Source organism: Mustela lutreola, chromosome X (assembly GCF_030435805.1).
Source record: "Mustela lutreola isolate mMusLut2 chromosome X, mMusLut2.pri, whole genome shotgun sequence".
NCBI classification, from domain to species: domain Eukaryota; kingdom Metazoa; phylum Chordata; class Mammalia; order Carnivora; family Mustelidae; genus Mustela; species Mustela lutreola.
The window spans coordinates 118,593,474-118,615,820 of record NC_081308.1 but is presented as its reverse complement, the minus strand read 5'-3'; the positions used below and the strand labels follow the sequence as shown (position 1 = coordinate 118,615,820).

Sequence of the window (22,347 nt, the reverse complement as noted above, 5' to 3'; positions counted from 1 at the left end):
AAACTTTCTGCGAGGTAATCCAGAGACTCTAACTGACACCGATTCTAGAGAGAAATTAAGTTGTGAGTTTAAAATAACCTAAATTTTTTTAAAATAAAAACAAAACAAAAACAAAAAACAAATAAAATAAAATAACCCAAAATCTGGGCGCCTCGGTGGCTCAGTAGGTTAAGCATCTCCCTTCACCTCAGGTCATGATCTCAGGGGCCTGGGACCAAGTCTGCTCCCTGCTCACTGGGGAGTCTGCTTCTCCTTCTCCCTCTGCCCTTCCCCTGGTTCATGCTCTCTCTTAAATAAATAAATAAGATCTTTAAAAAAATAAAATAAAATAACTTAAAACCTCACGGCTGGCTCAGTTAGTAGGGCATGAGCCTCTTGCTCTCAGGGTTGTGAGTTTGAACCCCGTGTTGGGGGTAGAGTTTACCTTAAAAATAAATGAATGAATGAATTTTTAAAAATAATAACCTAAAATAAGAATAATAACCTAAAACCTCAATAGGAAATTTTGGAACATAACACATTATTTGTTGGGAACTGACTGTATTGATAGGACTCAACAGAGACATTGCATGACTCACAAAATGCAGATGATGAAGTATCTCTACCCGCCACATTCCAACAGGTATCATCCTTAATATAACGGAAAGGCAATCCTTTGGCACCGAAAACGCTCTAAGTTAACTTTAGACTTGGCTCTTTGCTCCAAATAAAGCTGTTGGAATGCCTATCTAAAACAAATATGGGATAGGTAAAAGAATCATTGTTTGCATTACAAAAAGCAAGGGCATTATTTTCCGATTCAGGAGGTGCCAGAATTCTTAAGAGAGCACAGTATTTATAATGTTCCCATTTTTAATATGTCATGATCATTGACACAGAAAGCTGCAGAAAGCCGGAGGAGGACTTTCGGCATACTGAATGGGAAATAATCAGAAATATAAAAAGGTACTTGGGTTGTGCATTTAAGTTAAATGTTAACTCAAACACACACAGGCTGAGGAATCTACCCCTGCTTGTTGATCCCAATTTATCCTCAGATCCACATCGACGGGTCTCTGGATGGTTGGCAGTTCTCTGCTGGCAAAATGAAGTAGAGAAAATTGAGGCAATTGTCCACGCTGGGGGAAAAAAATTGCCTCAGACAAAAGTCATTTTGGACCTTACTGAGCAGGCCACTCTGATATCCTGAATCTTGAAAGACCACTGCTGACCAAGTAGGAAAATTGGTAGTGAAGAGTTTCAACAGTTTTGACTTTTGCCATTCTCTATGAAATAGTTCTAAAACTTCCATCGAGATCAGATTCATCTGGAACACTTGTTTGAAAGGCATATCCAACCCCAGGATCTGACACTGAGAAGTTGGACTTCATTTATCAAACCTTGGTTCAAGAAATGTTGTTGTTCTGTTGTTGTTTAGGTAGGCTCTATACCCAACGTGGGGCTTGAACTCACCAGCCTGAGATCCTGAATCCCACGCTGAGCCACACGCTGAGCCAACCAACCGCCCCCCCAAGAAATTTTCATACAGGTGACCCACAAGCCACACCCACCAGGCGGCCCCATGAGCCCTGTAATTCTGTGAAAATATCTAAAGAAAAGATAAAATGTCTATTAAGTCACATAGTATATTCCATGCAAGCAAACCTTGAGTTATTCATTCATTCATTTGAGACTCATTAACTGGGAGACTGTGCCAAGCCATGCACAGAGTAGGCGCAAAGCTTAGTTTCTTTAGCACCTAGTTATCTGTACAATCTCCTGACCACCCCCCAACTTCATTTGGTCCCTACACAATGCCAGCTCACCCAGCTAATTTAATGAATCGACTAGTTTACATATATACAATAACTTCGCAATTCGTATTAAACGTTTTCTGAAATGACTGAAGTTTGGGCCTGAATTAGATACGGCTATCCTCTCACTTTTAGAATGCCTAACGAAATCAAGGAGGAATGCAGTGAAGTCTTGCCTGAGAACATTCCTCAAAGTTTAAAGTAGAGAAGTTTCTGGAATGGTGGAATGGTGGTCAGGCTGTGGCCTGAACATAACCCTTTAAGGGGGGAGAGCCCAGGATGCTGGACTGGTGCTTGAGGCTAATGGTCAACCCGAGGATAGGTGAGGTCCTCTGCTTCTTTCATTCTAGACAATATGTGTAAAAATCAAACGTAAACACTCAAGCCACTCATAGCAAGTTGCAGTACTTTTCTCAACCGGAAGAAATGGGTTTTAACCACCCATTTTAGCTAAAGAAGGCACTCTCCTGAATCTACCACAAACTTCCGTTTTGAACACCAGACTACTGCGAACACGTACTTTTCATCTAATTTAACGTATATGTGTGAACACACAAGACACAATTCCTTTATTGCACACCACACCCGTATGAAGTAAGTTTCAATCAGTGCTGGCTACTGAATCCATCCCCCCCACCCCAACCAACAAACAAACAAAACGGCCGAGACCATACCTTTAAAGGAATGAGTGCAAACTGAAAACAACTGCACAATTATCTTTTCAAAATGATTTAATTCTAGTTAACATATTTATATTATGTGTGGATGCTCGACTTAAAACATGAAAACAGTACATGTAGAACATGGGATGAAGCATTCATTGTGTCTCAGGATTTTGCGATTAGCAATTACCAATTCATTTCTGGATTTAATACTTTTTAAAAAGATTTTATTTATTTGACAGGCAGAGAGGCAGGCAGAGAGAAAGGAAGGGAAGCAGGCTCCCTGCCGAGCACAGAGACAACCCAATGTGGGACTCGATCCCAGGACCCCGGGATCATGACCTGAGCCAAAGGCAGAGGCTTTAACCCACTGAGCCACCCAGGCGCCCCTCCTGATTTAAAATATTTGCCCAATAGAAAGCCAGACTGGTTGACTGATAAATCAAAGTTGTTTCTAGATTTTTCTTTTCTCTTCTTTTCTTTTTTTCTTTCTTTCTTTCTTTTTTTTTTTTTTTTGAAAACAGGGAAGGGGTTCTTGTTCCGAGTCCCACTATTCACTTATTGAAAGTGAATTACAGTTTAAGCCCACACAGAAACATCTGGGCTTAAATTCAGTGTTCAAATAGTTGTGTTACACAATTAGTCAATATGCAATTACAGGGAACCTAGTGGGGCCAGATGCATGCAGTCCCAACACAAGCAAACTAGAGATTAAGACTTTCTCAGTTTTAAACATACAAAAGGAAATTATGCAGTTAACAGGGCTCCCTAAAGGACCGCATCCATTTTTAACCAGTTGGACCATGTGAATTTTCATTTCACCAGTTCAGAGAGATACCTTAAAGAAATGCAACGTTCAACACTTACAAATGTAGTACGAAGTTTCAAGTCCCCAGAGCCAAGACAATCCAAAAAAGTTGTCCTTACTGTTTTTCCCAAATGAGGGTTTCTCTCCCCTCCCCCACTCAATTGCTTTCACAACAGTGTCTTATCAGAAAGTATTGTGAGAATGCTTCCCTGCAGTCTCATTCACAAGATTAAATCTAGTGCCTGGGAAAGAAAACGTGGTGTTTCCGTGCTCAACGACAGAACATTCAATGGGAGAAGCTTCATTTCACATCCTTGATATACCCGCAGATCAGGCTCAAAAACCACGGAAGGCTCAGACGTGATCAAGGAATAGACGCCTAATGGAACAGATGCGCAGATGCCGGACCGGAAGAGAAGACAAATGCTGAAGTGCATAATGATTTTGAAAAGATTTCTTTATCAAACATGTCATTTGTTTGAAAGACTAGGGCTGTTAGCATCAGATGTGGGGTACCAGCTTGTTAGCAAAGTGAAACATGATGGCTGACGATTGATGAATCAATTGTAATCACTGATGTTCCTCAACCAGACATCTTCATTTACTACATCAATGGTCAGAAGTTGAGGAAACACCTTTTGTTTGGGTGATCACCACCACCAAGATGTCACATCTCGGTGAATACCCCTGGCTACATATTTTTTATGAAGACTAGGGAAGTCCCCGAAGAAATGTTATCAGCTGGCCAATCAATAATGTAGCGATCTCCTCCACGTAAGTCTGGCTGGGTGACATTAGTGAGTCATTGGTAAACAAGTCCTATGCACTGAATTCCTAGTAAAATGTTGTAAGGCGTTTATTTGTCTGTAGCACAAATTGCCTGGTATTGACTCTGGGACGTGTATGGAGGGAACTGTTGGCAATGACATTTTTCTCATTTCACCAATGAGGTTTCAGATGATCTGATTAAAAACAAAAAGGATTTTTTTTCCGAAGGCAAGGCAACAGGAGCAGGAACTCTCCTTTAAATCAAAGAGGGTGTTCTTCTGCCTGCCTCTGACCACCCCCGCCACCACCTTCCTATTTTACAGGAAGACCCGGAAAGCCCTGCTGACTGATTTGATCCTTGAGACTCTAGACTAATGTCACCTGTAGGAGGATCTGGCCAAGGGAGGCACTACAGCACTGCACTAGACATTGGCTTTGGAATTGGTCATTGAATATAACCTCACTCTTACTAAGGAACCAATACGCCAAACAAATTGAACACAGCCAACCCCTGCATCTAATGGGGCAAAGTCAGAAAGAAACAGACAAAAGTGGTAAACTAGTTTAGGAAAGTGTAATGAAAAGTCCTCCAGACCTCTGTACCAAAGCCATTATCATTTAGCAGTACGACCGCTCTGGGATGCTCCAAGCGCCCAAAATAAGTGGGAAGGAAAGAAGACTTCCCACTCAGTTCATCCGGAAAGAGCTTAGTGTGTTTGGTGTTTCTGCTTGCCTTTACTGCACGAATAGACCCATCCCTGAGGAAAAAAAAATGCATTTCATAATGCTGTAATAGAGCATTTCTTTACTTTCATTCAGGCCTCAGTTTTAACATAAAATAATCAGGGAATCCTTTCAAAACACAAGAAAACCAAAAGTATGACCATAAAATATTAAGACTGGCGGCCGTTGTTTGTGTTTTTATCTTAAGTGAGGCCACCACCTTGGGAGTCCCTAACTTCCGCTGAGGATGCTGACATCGGTCAAAACATTTTGGGAACCCTTCTCTGAGAATCGCTTCCAAAGCTAGCTTCTAAGCCTCATAAGAAAATCGGCCTCATTATTCTACAGTCACATCCGCATAATACTAACATAAATTTAGTAGGGGGAAACTGAATAATTTAAGACATCATACGATTTAATCTTTTTGTTAAACGTGAATGCCAATTTTCACATTGTAAAATTGTCATTTGCTTTAGACGTAGTTAAGAATCGAGCTGTTGACTAAAGCAAAATTTTATCACATTAAAAGTAAAACCACTAAATTACTATGTTTACAGATTTTTAAGTACACGACTTATTTTTATCTAAGAATAAGTGTATTCATTGGAAGATAACGAACAACAGGCATTTAATAACACTTTAATTTTCCGTGTTTAAATATTCATAGCTATGTTCATAAACCCACATGCCCGATCTAGCAATTATGCTTATGAAATGCAGTATTTCTTATATACCCTAAGTCTCCATCTAGTCCCTGAAAACTGCATTCATTTGTACCCCAGTACAAATCGCGCGTGTTTTTAGCAAAATAATCCGTAATATTAAAACTAGGAAACTACCCAAAAGCAACAATAGCTACCTGCAAGAGGAAAAGAAGGGAATTCTCACTTGTTCAGGGATGACTGTGTGCCAGGTTCTCTATGGACTTTTTTCGTTAATCCTTAGAATAACCAACAGGCTTATGCACAATTTTGTAGTCTACCTTTCCAAAGGCTTTTTGAGTAATCCCATTATAATACTCTGCTGCCTGTCTGAAAGAACACTGTTCTTATTCTTAAAAATAAAAACAAAAACAAAACAAAAAATTCTACTAGCATTGTTCTAAGGGGATATAAAAATGTCCAATTTTCGGGAGCTGAAAATCAAAGAATGATAGGCTTCCTTGACTGGCCTATACTCCCACTCTTGATGTAAATGAACAACAAAAATCAGAGGGAGATGAGCCGTTTTCCCACTACTTAAAAATTACAGTATCATCAGTCTACTTAGAGATTTTAATAAAACGGGATCGAAAGAACCAAGAGCAATATACTCTCTGGGGCTGCAATTTACAATACCTCATCACAGCGTAATCACGTCAAATAAATAGAATGATGGCCACTCGCAGATTACATTAGATTACGGATGTTAAATTTAAAATGAGAAATCAAGTATCTGGAGTTCCAAGAATTTCTCTGAAGGATCTTCATCTTCTCTAACACTACAGTTAATTAACGACAACTTGTGTTTTAATAACACCTATATCCCATGATTCTGTAAGTGTCCTAATCAATGGTTGCCAAGTTGTCTACCCCAAGAACCACTCTGGGGCCCCAGAATAATAGACACGTAATGTGATGTGCTATGTCTGCTCTCCAGAGGCCCTCCTTTCTTCTCCAAGGCCATCTTTAGTTTTGTCTTTCTCTCTCTTGCTCACCCAAAGACTGGTGTGCCCGTGTTCCTGGTCCTCCCAACTCCCATGCTTCCTTCTAATCACCCCTATCAATCCTCGACTCTGCATTTTTCCCGACTTCCCTGGCACCTGGCCCCGAGTCCCTCTGGGAAAACACAGTGAGCTCAAAACAGTTGCTTGACATTTGTTCAGTGGATTGGTTGGTTGGTTTTTGCAGGTTTACTGCTCCGTGAAAGCCCAGCTATATATAAATTGTCCCAATTCAACAGGTCAATCAACAGTATTTAGGAGTTTTGAGTTGTCACCATAATAAAACAATGATCGCAAAAAATTTTAATGGTTTTATTTAAGTCAAACAACAATTGTAGGGATCCTGGGTACGGCTTTTTGGACACAAGCATACAAAATGAACAAAACAAGCATTCGTGTTTCTAGTTTTAAACACTTGAGCTCTACACGTGGAATGCAGATATTTGAAAGAGATTTTCAACAAGGTCAACACAATGCATGAGATAATACACACTGGGTTAGGCCAGTCTTCCCCCTCCATCTTCCCACTTAGAAGCCTAAAGCGGCAGGGAGTGCGGGTTGGGGGGGGTGGTAAGGAGGGGGCATTTTTGCTTTTCCATTTCACAAATGATTGCTCAACATGGACTGGAATACACCAAAAGAAGAAAATAGTCTTTTTTTTTTTACCTAGGTAAGAAGCTACTACTCTTAAAATGATCACTTCAAGGTAACAGACATCCAAATTGATGTGGTTTTCTTTGAAACCTCATCAGTAAATCATTTCTTGCACAGTAGGTTCGGCATTAACCCTGCATTTAGGATAGGTAGTGTTATGGAGGGCTGGCTGCTGCATACCAACGTCAGTATCAAGTTCTTCGTCAGGAATTAGAGACTGTCCCGGATACCAAGCAGGACAACACTGGCAAAAGAACAAAAAGTGAACTGCAGATAGGTCAAAACAGGCTATATGCACTCTTAGAAAAATGTCTTAAACTGTTACTGGATATGTTGTTAGAAATGCTAGTTTAGAATAGAACACAATGGCATCTTTTCTTTTTAACACCACACGTTCAAATGGTCTTTACAAGGACGTTGTGTTTCAACGCAACACATTAGACAACATACACATCCTATTAGGGAATCGAACATAATAAACTTGCCATCTGCTGACGGCTCTTTCTACATTTACCATCAGCTCACAGTTCTCTCTGTTCACCGGATTACTGTCAACAGGTTGAACTGTCATTGCATTAAAAATATGCAAAATTGTTTGCTGTTACGTGATTTTTAAAGACAGAGATTCTCTTTCGCTCTAAGGGATTTTGTTGAAACCAGAGTTTCTTGAATCCTATTCAAAGAAGTTTTGCTCCCGTGTTATGAGTCCAAGTATTCTGGACCACTCCCCCTTTTCATGCTTTCTGCAAACTTTGTGTTTTTCAAGCTGTAAATTTCAATGGTTATGATAGAAACCAAGCCTCAGTGGGAGAAGCAGTGCCCTTCAGAGTCCTCAAACAAATAAAAGAGTTCACCAACTGATCCCTCATCCAGTTTTGCAGAAATTCCATTCACAGAACTCCTATGCAAATCCGCCAGTTTTACCATATCAAATGACCCAAAGCACACCGCAGGTATCCAGGGGAGACGGTCCACCAGCTCCACCAGCGCATCTTTAGCTTGATTTTAATGTCAATTTAAGAGACAATCCGGGCTCTGCAGTTCTTAGACAAACTGCCTCACCATTAACTAAAGCTTTTTTAAGTTAATGAACTTTTCATTTTTCACACTTTCGGTACCAAGAGATTTAACCAGGGAAAAGCTCAAAGCTCAGGGTTCAAACTACAGCATGGAAAAATAAAGTATAGACCAAGCACCATCTACTTCCTTTGATCTCTCAAAGATGTCAATACTCCATTCCAGTGAGGGGGTGGGGGGAGAGTGGCTCAGCCCGGGAAGGAAACTTCAACCGAAGGGGGGGAAAAAAGATCTGTTTGGTGGCAATTTCAAAACAAGTTTCCAAACTGCAGAAGGGGCTGTAGCCCCTTTGACTTGCAGAAATTACACATAAGAAAAGAACAGAAAATACTACAAGGCATGCTTATTATTTTAATTGCCCAGGGGTTTCCAATGCAAAGCACGACAACTTAAACGCATATTCCAAATTCTTGCTCCAAAGCCGTCTTCTTTGTGCACTGAAAAGGAGGAAAGACAACCCCATCAATTGTTCTCTGCAGATAAAGGCACTGTTTTGCAGATTTCCCCCCAAATCTGGGCCAGCTTTGCTAATGACCTGCCCACCCACCTGCGCCGTTTCCAAGGTGGCCCCCCGGGAACTGCCCCACACCTTCAGGTGCCCAAATGCTGGACAGTGGGCAGCCCCCAAAAGGCTGCCTTTTCGTTTAGCTGTTGGCCTCCACGAAGACGCAACCTGAAAGAATTCTTGCCGCTTATTTTCCTAGGGGAGGCGGGGGGCAACAGCTACACCTTCCTATTGCACTTTTTTTTTGTCCTCCCGAAACACACATCTGAAGGTGAATCTGCAATCTTTTCTGCAGGGAAAAACGAAACAAAACAAAACAAAAAAATAACCCACGAGCTCGAGATCCCAAAGCTACCAGGGGTTCTTTCACCCGCCAGGATTTAGGCAGTTAAGCAAAAGCTGAATGAAAGTTTTCGGGACTGTGACCTTTTTTGCCCCCCCACCTTAGCGTAGGATCACCAGCTGTTCCAGCACACACAAAAGCTGCGACAGTGCCATTTCTCAAAGGCCCACGTTTAAATGAGATATGCCGAAAACGGGGCCCGAGCTGTAGGGTTCGAACGCGCAATGGCCCGTTCTACACGGAAACGGTACCTGCGTGCTCCCCTCCCGGGCCCCGCCATTGTCCTGGAGGAGAAAGCGTCCGCTCATTAGCATTTTGAGGACTGGCTGCGGGCTCCCACCCGCACGAGAACTCAAAATGGCATCCCCCACCCCGGAGGGCCCGGAGGGGAGGTTTTCGGTCGGGACAGGAGGCTGGGGCGGCCTCCAGCGGGCTTCAAGTCCAAGTCCCCTGGGAGCCCCAACCCCCCAGAAGGCTCGCCAACTTCCCACGCCCAGAATGCCCTGGAAGAACTTCTTCGCTTCCGTTTTTTTTCCAGTTTTACGTTCGGCCGCCACGACCTACATTCCCCCGCGAGGCGCTCGGAGCCGAGGAATAACGAGGGAGTTTAAAGCGCACAGCAGTTCGGCAGCCCGCAGTCAGCGCTTTGCTGCGCTCCGCGGGGGTTCGCATCCGGCCGCCATGTTCATCACTCGAGAGCCGCCCCAAAACCACCCCCTTCCCCACACCCCTCTCCTCCCCTCCCTCCCCGCTCCGCCGAGGCCGCGGCGCTGCAAAGCGGCTTTCAACTCTCCCCCCCACCCCCACCCCCACCCCCCGGCAGCGGGAGCGGCTCGACGGCTGCCGGGTGTGCGCCTGCGCGGGAGAGGGGGCGGAGGGGGGGGGGCCGGCGGGCTTGAAAAGGCCGGAGCGACGGGGAGCGGGGGAGGGGTTGGGGCCCGGGCCGAGCCTACTCTTTCCTCGCAGCGGGTCCCCGCTCCGGCCCCGGCCCGGCTCTCGCACGTGCGCGCTAAAAACCCACTTCAAAGTCTGCTCCCGGCGCGGGGTCGGCCCCCTCCGGGCCGGCCCTCGGACCCTCGCACCCCCGCACACACACACCCCGCCCCCCGCCTCGCGGGCCGCCAACCGGGCCCCGGGCCTCACTCCCCTCCGGCCCCAGGCCCTGCGAGGAGACCGGGAGGGCCGAAGCCAGAGGACGCTCGCCTAGGAGGCCCCGCAGCCCGGAGCGGCCTCCCGGCGTCCGAGGGCCTCTCTCCTACCCCCCGCCCCCCCGCGTGGAGAAAATGAATGGAACACAAAGTTTGTGGCCAGCGCTACGCTGTGGCCTTCAGAGCTCACCATTGTTTGGGCTCGTATTGACCCCAGGTCCGGATTAGGCAGCGGCTGATTCCTGCTTTACAGCCCCGCCGGCCTAATGAGGCCGGGAGGCGATGGGGCGCGAAGCGTCCGCGGAACCCGGGCGACCGCCGGCTTACGGCCGCCGAGGGCCCTGTAGGTGGAGGTCAAAGGGTCAGCGGGCCGAGACCGCGAGAGAATTGACCCTAGGAAGCGAGGTCCCCTCCCCCGCGGCCCGAGCCTCGACCGGGACTTGCAAGAGTTTGGTGTGTGCAAGGGACCCTGGGCCTCCCAACGAGGGGCCCGAGCAGCGCGGAGCTGGATCCCAGACTTCCGAAACGCCTGGCCTCGTCCCGGGGGCAAAGCCTCGAGGGTCAGCCAGCCCGCGAGCAATGCAGCCTAGCTGCCGGCGAGAGAACCCGCCCTTCGGGGCATGGGCACGCCGGTGGCGATTCTTACAGAAACTTGAGTGGCAAGAGGCCCTTCGACTTTTCTCCTGTTTGGGGGGAGGGGGGAACAGAGGGTGCCAGGAGCGCAGCGGCAAGGGGACAGCGGGCGGCGAGGAAGGGGGAGGGGCGAGGAGGTCCTGAGCACAACTTTGCAGGGAGGCTTTGTGAGTGGAGGCGGTCCCTGCTCGCTCTCCAACCTTCGCAGTAGCGGAGACCGACTGCCCGCTTAGCCTGGACCCTGATCTTTAACCTTCCGAAGTGGAGGAAGGCCAGACTTCTGTCTGCTGGGAAATAGACACCTCCCCTTTCCCCACCCAACAGTGGCAATCTTAAGCTAAACCACCCATTTTGGAAAAGATAATGGACTTTTAACAAAGGTCTTACCAGGTGCAAGAAGGAAAATAACAGGTAGATCACTAAGAGCCCAGCTGATGTTCCTGGTTTCCAGCGGATACATCTTTAGGGCTGCGAGGTTTTTTGTTTGGGGAGGGGTGCTTACTCTTTAAGGTTTTTACTGAAAATTCAAGAATATAAATGTGCACTCCCAGAGCCAGATTACAGAAGAAAATCTGTGAAAGGTTTTCTACTAAAATAAACTCTTCCTTGCCAACAAATGACAGGGCGGAGGACACAAACTATTGGAGAAACATGATGCTACACCGGAATTAAAGGAAATCATGTAAGAGGGGCCAAGCTTTTACTTTGTCTTAATATTGCTCATCGCCATTGTTAATTGGTATCTTCCCCTCTCAGGACACAGCACTTTACTGTAAAATTTTATAGTAGAATAATACCAAGCCTGCTAAGGAAAAAAATCAAAGTCTTCTTTATGTCTCCTAAAGAGATATTTAATATTTTTACTGGTAGGGAGGAGAAGCAAGTTTCTGAGAGAATCCTGCAACCAACCCACCAGTCAACTCCCATTTAAGATTAGGGTAAGCTGGGGGTGCAGACGAAATTCACGAAGAGAACAGTAAACTATGGGACCTCAATGTATATTTCAGATGAAAAACACTATTTAGATTTAAGTTGGAAGACATTTAGCACCAATATTATGAACATACACTTCTGCAAACCTGCTGAGCATTTAAAACGGCCTCTGGTTTGAAGTGAAGGAAAAAATCCTGATACAGGAATTTGGTCCAGCATCCTCAATGTCAAGGTCAAGATTGGAATGTCTGGGTAGGAGTGGTGGACTGACCAGGTTACCTGCTCATCACTTGTGAAGTCATCCCAAACTTTCTGTTGATGGTATTCAGGCCCTTGCCTTGTCTACTGGTGGAGGAAAGTGGAAAAAAAAAAAAAAAAAAAAACATTCTCCACAAACAAAAAATTGCATCCAAAGCAATTTGCAATTAGAAACTGTCAGTAATTGTTGACAAAGGTCAGTAGAAAACTTAGACTGCTTCAACTGTATCCAGGAAATCAAAGTTTCTTTTAATTATCAGAAGTTCTCTAAGCATTTCGATTTAAGGTTGATTTATTTGAACATGAAAAAAAATCAGGCACTAAATACAAAAATGTTATAAATAAGATGTGCCAAGACTTTATTTCTTCAAAAAGAACAATGAACAAAATTCTATAATTCAAAGTGATTATGTATAATACCAAATTGACTGCCACCAAAAACCTAGAGCATTGCTCCTTCAAGAGAAGGAGGTACTTAAGCCTATTCATTACATTTCTAAATTCTTTACAATTCCTATCTCCACCACTCTATTTGCTGATTTGCAAGCTGGTTATTCATGCAGAGATTGGGCTCTCAATATTAAACAGCACCCTAAATTAGTCCAAAAAAAAGTCTCTCATACTCTACCCAGTCCAACCCCCCAATATAATAATCAGTTTTTTTCATATAACAACTGTAAAAGAACTGTTTGTCCAAATGAGTTGCTTCGCTGAAGATTAAATGGATTGTTAATATTTTATCACAAAGCAAACAACCATTTTTCAGTTATTGATTTTAATGGAAACAATGCTCTTGACATCTGTGCCTACAAACCATGAACTTTAAAAATACATCTTTTGCAAATGTTTTCCTCTTTCCATAGTATCATTTCAGAACCGCTGCAGTTATTACACCGCTATAAAAATGTTATGAGTAACTGGTAATTATGAATTGAACTATATACAGCAAAACAAATCAGCCTTTGCCCTTCTGAAACTGTAAATGGACTATGGTTCTTTTAAGAAGCACTTCAACCATAAGTAAGCACGGCTCAACTGGCCTTACTCATCACCACTGTTTCAGACACACGCTTACTTTTGAAAATATATAGATAGCTAGATAGATTTGATAGGCAGATTAGATAAGTCATAGATACAAACATATATATGTAAATGGGTGATCTCAACAGAATGCACAGACATGCATCCTGCCACAATGTTCATTTTTATGTAAGGTAATAAAAAACTAAGGGACATAAAACTCATTAGGTTACCTTATGTTTATATATTTAGGGCAGGGATGATTAAATCCAGCTTCTCAGTCTTTGAAATACAAGATTGAGATGTCATGGCCACTAACTGAACTCATCAGTAATATCTGATTTGCATGCCAAAAATCCAGGACAAACACATTTAAACTCGCAGTTAAACAACCATCTGAGCTACAGATAAAGAAAGGAGGGTCTCCCCCAGATGGAAACGGACACTGTAAGGAATCTACACTGCAATAGAAAAATAATTTAACAATTTAAAAAGGGATCTGAGTGAGTTATAAATACCAACAAACAAGATTTCATTTGCTTACGTCTCCTCTTTGTAGAGGGAGGCTGTTACAAGACAAGAGAAAGGAGTCGGTTCAAAAAACTGTAAATTGTGTTCTTCTTTCAAAACAACAAAATTTAATGCTAAAGCAGTTATAATCAAAAGCTGTACAGCATTTGTTAGAAAACATTTTTTTCCATAAATATTGTTCAGTTCCCGGCACTTGTAGCAATAATTAAATTACAAACGATAAATATGGCATCAATGGATATGTATTTACAAAAAAAAGGTTATTACAAAAGGCAACTGTATACTAAACGTCACAATCTGTGTAGAGTAACATCACATCCTCAGCCTGAAAAAATACTGAACAACAGTTTCGACCCCATTAGACAAAAATACATTCACAAGTGTAATGCTTTGAGGAAAAGTTCAAGACATAACAGGACTTTGGCACGGTTTAAGACTGTGAGAGTTTAAACAATCACCACTAAGGCGGAGAATTTCCATCAGTTTAACATCACCATCACCAACAAGCCTTCTATAACTTCCTCTCAAGAAACAGGACAAGTGTTAAAATGAGCTCAAGGAGTTGAGGAATGGGGTGTGCAGAGAGCAAGAGAAGAGGGAGGAAAAAGCAGTGAAAGAGTTTTTTTTTTTTTTTTTAAATCCTTCAAATGCCAAAACATATTTTCTAATCCTGAGCAAAGGGCATGGCTACTTTTGGATCTCGCCCCAAAACCTTCCTGGACAATTGCAATTAACAAGATGTAACCCTATATATGGCCTCTTGCCTTATAAAACTCCATTTCCATCTGATTGGTCTCAGTTTCCTTTTTAAAATGCATTTGGTCCATTCTATGGTTAACAGGGTTTGTGTTTGTGTTTGTCCTCAGACGTACCATTCGTTAAAATTGGGAGGAAGTCCGGGGTTGTGGCTGGTGCTAGTTTGAACTGCAGAAGGGGTTTTAGTGGTATCTTTACTGTTTGCAGAAGCTATAGCGGGTGGAGTGGAAGATTCATAGCCTGAACTGGCAGCAGGGGAGGAATCTGACCCTTGAGATTCATGAACCTAAAATTAACATGTATATATTATAATGAATATAATTCCAACTGGCATTGTGCAAGCAAAAAACAAGAGCAGAATTCGAGCACTGTAAGAGCAAGACCGCCCAGTGACCCACTTAAACGAAAAATGCTGCTGATTTGGGTTTTTTTTGTTTTTGTTTTTAATTTCCATATTACCGATGTCTAGAAAACCCGGAGATGGTCGCCAACACGACAATTTTCAGCCCTAAGACTGGCATTACGGAAAAGACATACACCGCCCTGTCTTATTCGTGCCCTTTCTCCGAGGATGGAGTGGGATAAGCACTTAGTCTTTGGGGGGCGTGCAAAATACACCCTTCCCGGCCCAGGTTTCCCCAAGCCCGCTTTGGCTTGGGAAAGCAGGTACGGAGAAAGGTGGCCCCCGCGCCCCGGGCGCTGCGAGGTCTCAGACGAGTGCGTGGGAATCAGACCACGCTCCTTGGCCCTATTGTCTGATCTGCAGGGCAGTCGAAGAGCGAATGAACCACCAGCCCCCCCCCCCCGCCCCCGGGTTCGGCGCGGGTACTCCGGGTTTCCACCGCGGGCTGTGCCGGGGAAGAGGCGGCCACTACAACCTCAAGCCCCGGCGAGCTCGGTTAGAGCTTCCCAGTAAACAACCAATTGTTCCCTCTGCTCCCTCCTCCTCCCCACTGTGCTTGCTCTCCCAACTGTGCTCTCCTCCACCCCCCCCTCCGGGTGCCCCAAATGGGTTCAAGGTGTCACCGCTGGAGCAAATCGGATTTAACGTGGAGGATACAGGGTTGGCAGCGCGGGCGCTTCCGTTCCACGGCCCCGTGTCGGGCCGAGTGTTTTATAAACCGCCGACCGCTAATAAAGAGGTAATTACCTTCATGTGCTTGCGCAGGGAGCTCGGGTGCGTGTAGGACTTGTCGCACACTTTGCAGATATAGGGCTTGTCCGAGGTGTGCACATGCATGTGCTTCTTGCGGTCGCTGCTGTTGGCAAAGCGTCTGTCGCAGCCTTCGAATTCACATTTGAACGGTTTCTCACCTGCAAGAGGCAAAAACGCAAAGGGGCAAAAATGTGATCAGGGCCCGGAGCTTCCTAGGGCCCAGCAGCCGGAGACGGAGCGCCCGGCGGTCTGGCCGGAGAGGGAGCGCCGACTGGGGGACGGCCGTGGCATCTCGTTCCCCTGGAGAAAAAAATGGAAAGCGCTGGTTGAGCCCACTGGGCTGGGGAGTGTTGGTCGGGGCTGGGGCGGGGCAGGGCCGGCCCCGAACCTGCGCGTCCCTTTGTTCTCGCGCAGGATGGGGGAGCCTCGGGCTCCTCCAAACTTTCCCCTAACTTGTGCTTCCATCCCACCCGGCCCAGGGCTCCCAACGCGTGGCCACGCTCCGCCGCCACCTCGGCGATGTAACCCAGCCCGGGCGGGACAATGGACCGGGGACGGGGCAATCCCGTTCAGTTCCTTCTTTGTACCTTTTAACTCGCCTCTTTCAAACGCGGCGGTTTTGCTAAACCAGTATTAAAAAGCACGGGTCGTCGTACTTAACGTTCGAAAAGAGAAAACTATATATAATCCGGGGGCTCTGGACAATTTTACAAGATGTTCGGAACAAGCCACGAAAACTGAGGTGCCTTTTCTACTTTAGCTTTCCTCCCGAAGGGCTGAATTGAACCTGGAACTCCAAATAAAAATAGTTTGACAAAAGTATCAGTCATTTAATTAGGAGATATGCCAATCAAGGGTAAAAAAGAGCGGAAGTAACCGAAAGTTAGTTTTCATTAGCATTTCTATGGTCGCCTTCCCCGAATGTGTGCCGAGAGCTAAGTCGCTTGTAAGCAATCCGCTCTCATCACACTCGGAGTCCCTTCCTCGTAACCCAGAAGAGAGAGACAAAAAGAGGCGGCGCCAGTTTGTTCCTGGGCGCGAGAAGGTTCCAATTAGTTCCTGAGCCCGCGGAGCCGTCCGCAGGGGAAGTTAGAACTGGGCAAAGGCGCCGCGGGGCGGGAAGGGCGAGAGGTGGAGGGACACTGACAGCGCTTCTTTCCCGAACGGCCCCGGCGGGGCGCCGCCCCTCTTTGGTCGCCACCCCTCTCCCTCGGGTGGCTAGTGGGCTTCGTGGCGCGGCGCCGCGGTGAACCCCGCGCCCGCCTGCCTTCCCCCTTACCTGTGTGGGTCCTCTTGTGGATCTTGAGGTTCTCGGAGCGGGCAAAGATCTTCCCGCAGCCCGGGAAGGGGCAGGGGAAGGGTTTCTCGCCCGTGTGCACTCGAATGTGGTTGACCAGTTTGTACTTCGCCTTGAAGGACTTGCCCTCGCGAGGGCACTCCTCCCAGTAGCAGACGTGGTTGTTCTGCTCCGGGCCCCCCACATGCTCCATGGTGACATGTGTCACCAGCTCGTGCATGGTGCTGAAGGTCCGGTCGCAGCTCTTCTTGGGCCGGCTCAGCTGAGCCTCGTCGATCCACTTGCACGACAGCTCCTGTTTGATGGGCTGCCGCATATAACGGAAGAAGGCGCCGGGCCCGTGGTGGGCCGCCACGTTCACGCCCATGTTCATGTTCATGGGGCTGTAGTTAGGGAACTGCGCGCCGGCCACGTAGGGGTCCGTGCGCGGGCTGGCCACCGGGCGGTACGGGTCGGCGCGGCCGAAGAGCTCCCCGCGCAGCCCCAGGTGGACCTGGTTGTTGTCCACGTGCCCTGTGGGCGACGGGTGTCCGGCGCCCTGCTCATGCAGCCCGGGGAAGAGCAGGTAGCCGGGAGGCTCGGGAATGCCTGCTGGAGCGTGCAGGCTGCTCGCCGAGCCGGCAAAGAGCCCGTGCTGCCCGCCACCCGAGGCCGCCTCGCCGAGCCCGGAACCGCGCTGGCGGAACAGAAAGTCGCGCGTGGAGTTGAAGGCAGCGGAGGCGGCACCGCCGTAGCTGGGCACCTGACCGGCGTGGTGATGGTGGTGATGGTGGTGGTGGTGATGGCCCAGGGCGTTGGCGTAACCCGAGCCCTGCGGCGTGAACGCAGAGCTCTGGCCCGAAGACAGATCGTGAGCCGCGGCGGGGCTCAGCTTGAAGGCGGCGGCGGCTGCGGCGGCGGCGTGGGGCGAGTCCCCGAAGGGATTCAGCCCCATGCCCGCCGGCTCGCGGTTGGGCATCTCGTGGTGGCGCGGCGCGCCGAAGCTGCCCACTCCCAGCCCGGGGAACTGCGGGCCTCCGTCCAGGAGCATCGTCATGGGTGGGGCGTTCTGGGCACAGGCGATACCGCTGAACTGAGCGAGAGTGCGGGCGAAGGAGGAGATCTCCGAAGAGCCGTAGTCGGCGAGGGGTGGCGGCGGCTGGACACTGCCGGGAGACCCCCAAGGCGGTGCCAGGGGCTGCAACTTTCCGTCGCTGTGAGAGTCTCCTGCAGAGGGATAGGAGGGAGGAGGGGAAGTAGAGGAGCAGGAGGGGGGAGGAGGGGGGAAGAAGGAGCGGGGAGAAGGGAGGAGAAAAGACTCTGGGACTAGATCTGGTTTAACAAACTAACAAGAGCGCACAAAGAAAAATAAGCAAAATAATAAGTGGAGGGCGGAGTTGGCCAATCCGGTCCCGGGCACCCCTCCTCTCCCCGAGAGAGCGCAGCACCGCGGGGTCGGGAGGCTCTCTGGGCGCCGGCCTCCCGGCTGGGCTGCGCTTACTAGCCGAGCCGGCTCGTGGCTGGCGGGCAGGCAGCGGGCTGGAGGCAGACTCGGTCCTCGCCGCTCGCCGCGCGAGTCCCAGCCTCCTCGCCTCCAGAGTAATGTCCTTGGACTGATAAAGTCAATCACTCACTCCTCTCACATAAACCGAGCGGGAGGCCGCGCGCCGCGCGCCAATGGGGAGCCAGCTGGCCCTCGGTCACCTGACTCCCGGCCCCGTAGCCCATTGGCCGCCGCCACGCTGATTGGCAGCGCGGAGCGGGGAACATGGCAGCCGCAGCCGAGCGACCGCCGCTGATTGGGCCGTGGCGGGGCGCCTGGCAGGTGAGGCGGAGGCGGCGGCCGGGCGCCCGCGAGTGGGCTCGGCGGAGCTTGCGCTGCTGTGGGGAACCCGAGCCAGGCTGGAGTCAGCGGCCGGCGGGGCGGAGCCGGGCCTCTCCCCGGCTTCCCTCCTGCCCGAAGCGGGCAGGCACCCCTCACGCGCTGTACCCGCTTTGGCCAAACGCACTCTTTGCCCCTCGGGGATCGTTCCCACCGTCGGCGCGGCGCTGGCCGTCCAGCCCCGCTTGGGCCCCCGTCGCCTCACCAGCCGGAGAAAGCGCCCTCTCGGCGGCCGCTGGGCGCCGATCCTAGGAGGAGCGTAGCCGTTCCAGGTTCGCGGCCCATGAGCCGCGTCCTCCCCACACGCCACCCTGGGCCCTGATGGCCCCGAGAGTACGGACCCGGGCTGGCCAGCTCGCCGTCCGGGCCCCGAGCTGCTGCTGGCCGTCCGAGGCCCAGACGAGGAGAAACGGTTACAGTTAGAGCCGATTTCGCTTAACTTCCGTCTGAGCCAAGCGCTGACTCTTCAGTGAGTGAGTGGTGGCTCTGCGCGCCGCTGCCCCCCCCCCCCGCCATATGACACACAGCCGCAGCTCAGCAAACATGTAACACAGTAAACGCGAGCACGTAGCTGGGAACACTCACGCAGCAGTTAACAACTCGCAGAGCAAAACAGAGGAGTAAGCACACACAACCCAGTAGGACAACAAACTACACACAGAACAGTAAAAACACAGGCACATAAAAAACCGAACACACAACAAGAGTAAATACACGCACAGAATACACTTAGCCTGCGCACACAACATACGCACACAACGCACTGAACGCACTACACACACACTGGATCCGCGCGGTTTCCAACCCAAGGGGTAATCGGCTCTGAATTCTCAACATTTTCAAAAGCAAAAGTTGCGGGGGGGGGGGGTAGGCAGGAATGGGAACTGTGAGGTGGACTTTTCTTCCCTCTGAACGGCCAAGGCTTTGCTCTCTTCTACTCCTACCCAGAGAAGCACGTAGTGACCTCAGGGAATTCTCACCCCTTGAGGATTTACTTTCCAGAGTTGTGTGTTGAATCACATTGCCCCCCCGCCTGGTGCTAGGTCTTTCTAGACTTAATGGCCAGGTTCAGACAGGGCCATAAATCCACTCATTTTTTGGTCCGGCAGGGCATTTGCAAAGAATGCTAGAGAGTGGGAGTGGAAAGAAAAGGCCCACAGAAAGATGACTGTGATTGTCACATCCCGAACAGGGCTGAGCCCCCAAAGTCTGTGCCTTGAGTCAGCCTCACAGCCTGGCCGCCATCTCTCTGTAGGAAACGGAACATCTGATCAAGTTCAGAGGCGCTTGGAGAGACAGCCTCAAGCAGCGCTTTATAACCGCAGCCTTTCACTTCCTGCCCCCCAATCCGCCTGGCCAGGCCAAGACTTCACCTTCTTTCTTTGCCATTTTGCTGGGGGGGGGGGACCCTGGCCGGTAGCACACTTACCGTAGTCACCCCCTCCCATCAAACTCGCCCCAATTCTCCCTCTCCATCCACAGCTCTCTCCCCAGGTTGGAAGGTGAGTTCACGACTGACTTAAATGATTACATCTTCTGAAAATAGGCTCTCCAAGAAGAGTTTCAATGTCGCTCAGCAGAAGGTTTCTTTGCGGGGGGGGGGGGGGGGGTGTGTGTGCTCAGAGAAGAACAAATATGCCTAAATCATGCAAATGAATTCCCTGCAGTCAGGTTTACAAAAAGGGAGGATTGCTTTGCTTTCTTTCCCCCTTTCTTTTCACTTTGCCCTTTCTATCCTTCCTTCCCTCCACCTCTCTTCACCTCCCACCGACCCCCACGGGCCCTGGGCGCGGAGTTGCATAGAAAAAGTTTGGATTTCCTCCCGTCGCCCGTGCAGAGGAGAGCGGTTCTCGAGGCTCGGGCTGGGGGTGAGGGGGTGGGTGGCTGTCAGGCCCTCGCACGGCCAGCGCTGGTGCAAGGGTTTGCGGAGAGCCGGGCCAGGTAACCCCCCCCCCCACCCCACCCCGAGAACCTGGGACCTGGCGTGTTGGGGAGTTAGGGCGGGCAGCGAGGCGAGGGGCCGAGGGAGGAAGGCGGCGAAGGGAGCCCAGCCGGCCCCTTTCGGGGGGAGGGGTCCTGGGCACAGGGCAGGGGGATGTTGCGGCTGCTGACCTACCAGGTGCCCAGTGTCCGTTTTGATATGGCCACATTCCGATAATTAATTGCCTCCAGCACGTGCTCTGTAGTCCCTGGAACAAAAAGGCATAATTCAATTAGATCATCAACCGAGAAGTGGGGAGGGGGGATGCTTGTTAAGGGGCCGACCTGAGGCGGTTCAGCCAGGCCAAAACCCCGGGCGGTGGAGCCCTTCCTGGGACAGCCCGGCCCAGTCCGAGTGTGCGACTCTGAGGGGGTGTCGTTGCTCTGGGAGGCGCAGGGTCCCCAGATGGCCCCGCGAGGATGAGGCTGTGGGCTTTGTGAACAGCAGGACAGAGGCAGACCATTTCGGATTCTATTTTGGCTTGGTTTCGGTGGAGGTTTCCTTTTTGGGAGGGGGAACCTTGGCCCTCGAAACAGATAGAAGGCAAAATATCTCCAGAGACAGCAAGTTTACCGCCTATGAAAACAAAGCCCCCTCCCCCAAAGCCAACCACTCCCGTTAGGCAGTCAGAGAGTAATAATGATACAGCGAAGTCAACCTGATTACCTGCAGCCCTCACCCCGCAACTGGCTTTTCGGAGGAGACCCCGGGAAGGACTTCGGGGCACCGAGGGCTTTGGGGAGCTGTGTCTAAAAGTGGAGTGGTGACCGAAAAAGAAAAGCAAAGAAAAGTTTTGCCTGCACTCAGGCTGGAGAGGGAAGGCAGGAGTTCTCGTCCCCTCGTTTCTCAGGTGGAGAAAGGAATCGCCGGGCTGGCCCGAGGCAGGGCAGCTGGAACCCAGGGGTCGTGGGTCTTATTTTACGCAATAACCGAGGCTCCTCCGGCAGTGTTGGCTTACTGGGGTTTACATGTGTATTAGGCAGCGTAAATTAACCAATAAATCTCTTTTATGCGTCCCCCAGTTGTATGTGGTCTGGTCTAAATATCCACATGTCTGTACGGATAGGAAATAGAATGGGATCCGTTCCCTCACACTGAGTTCAAACAGTAAATAGGAAAAAGATTTATTCTCATGCCCAAATCTGAAGCAATAAATAAAATCAGTGAAACTGGTCATTGCCAAACAAGCAAAGCTTTTGAGCCTGAATTTTAGGATCCATCTTAGAGAAGCAGGAGGGAAAGAGAACGTCCGGACATGGGGTGGCGGGTAGGGGCGAACTGAATATTCTGCACACCCCAGACCCCACTCTGCATCACTTTTTTCCTCACTCCAGCCTCCTCCAGAAAACAAAACATGTACAGCACGTCGTGCTATCGGGCAGGATTTCTTTCAAAACACATTTTCTGTGGCGGACATGAAATTATCCTAAGTCGGAGACCTAGCAATTTTCAAGTCCAAAGGAAACACTGCGGTCTTTTCTTCTGTTTTGTATTTAGAAAAGACTTGCAATCTAACACTCGCAACATTTTAAAGACCCTTTAAACCCAGCAAGCGGATTTCCGTTCTGCCAATGCTTCCTGATTTATTTCAATAAATGAATCTTTGAATCCAGGAAGGGAATTATTCCAAGACGCTGAATTTGGTGCCCCTGCCTCTTCCTACTGGAGCACAAGAGTGTTTCACGTTGAAACATGTCCTTGAAACTCACCATTATTCACGATTTTTTTCCCCTGGTAA

At 48.8% G+C, this 22,347-nt stretch overlaps 1 protein-coding gene across 2 annotated transcripts; it reads right to left on the bottom strand.

The window, feature by feature from the left end:
- Nucleotides 1–6,778: 6,778 nt before the first annotated feature.
- ZIC3 (Zic family member 3) lies at nt 6,779–20,813 on the bottom strand. 2 transcript variants are annotated; one of them, XM_059158369.1, is made up of 4 exons: nt 20,745–20,813; nt 16,750–17,973; nt 15,465–15,628; nt 6,779–7,354 (listed from the first exon to the last, which is right to left on the bottom strand). In XM_059158369.1, exons 1-4 carry the CDS (start codon nt 20,776–20,778, stop codon nt 7,205–7,207), a joined length of 1,572 nt encoding a protein of 523 aa, XP_059014352.1. In that variant the 5' UTR covers nt 20,779–20,813; the 3' UTR covers nt 6,779–7,204. The 2 variants fall into 2 exon arrangements, with proteins under 2 accessions (XP_059014352.1, XP_059014351.1); XM_059158368.1 differs by lacking the exon at nt 6,779–7,354 and adding an exon at nt 12,365–14,600.
- Between the last annotated feature and the right edge of the window lie 1,534 nt (nt 20,814–22,347).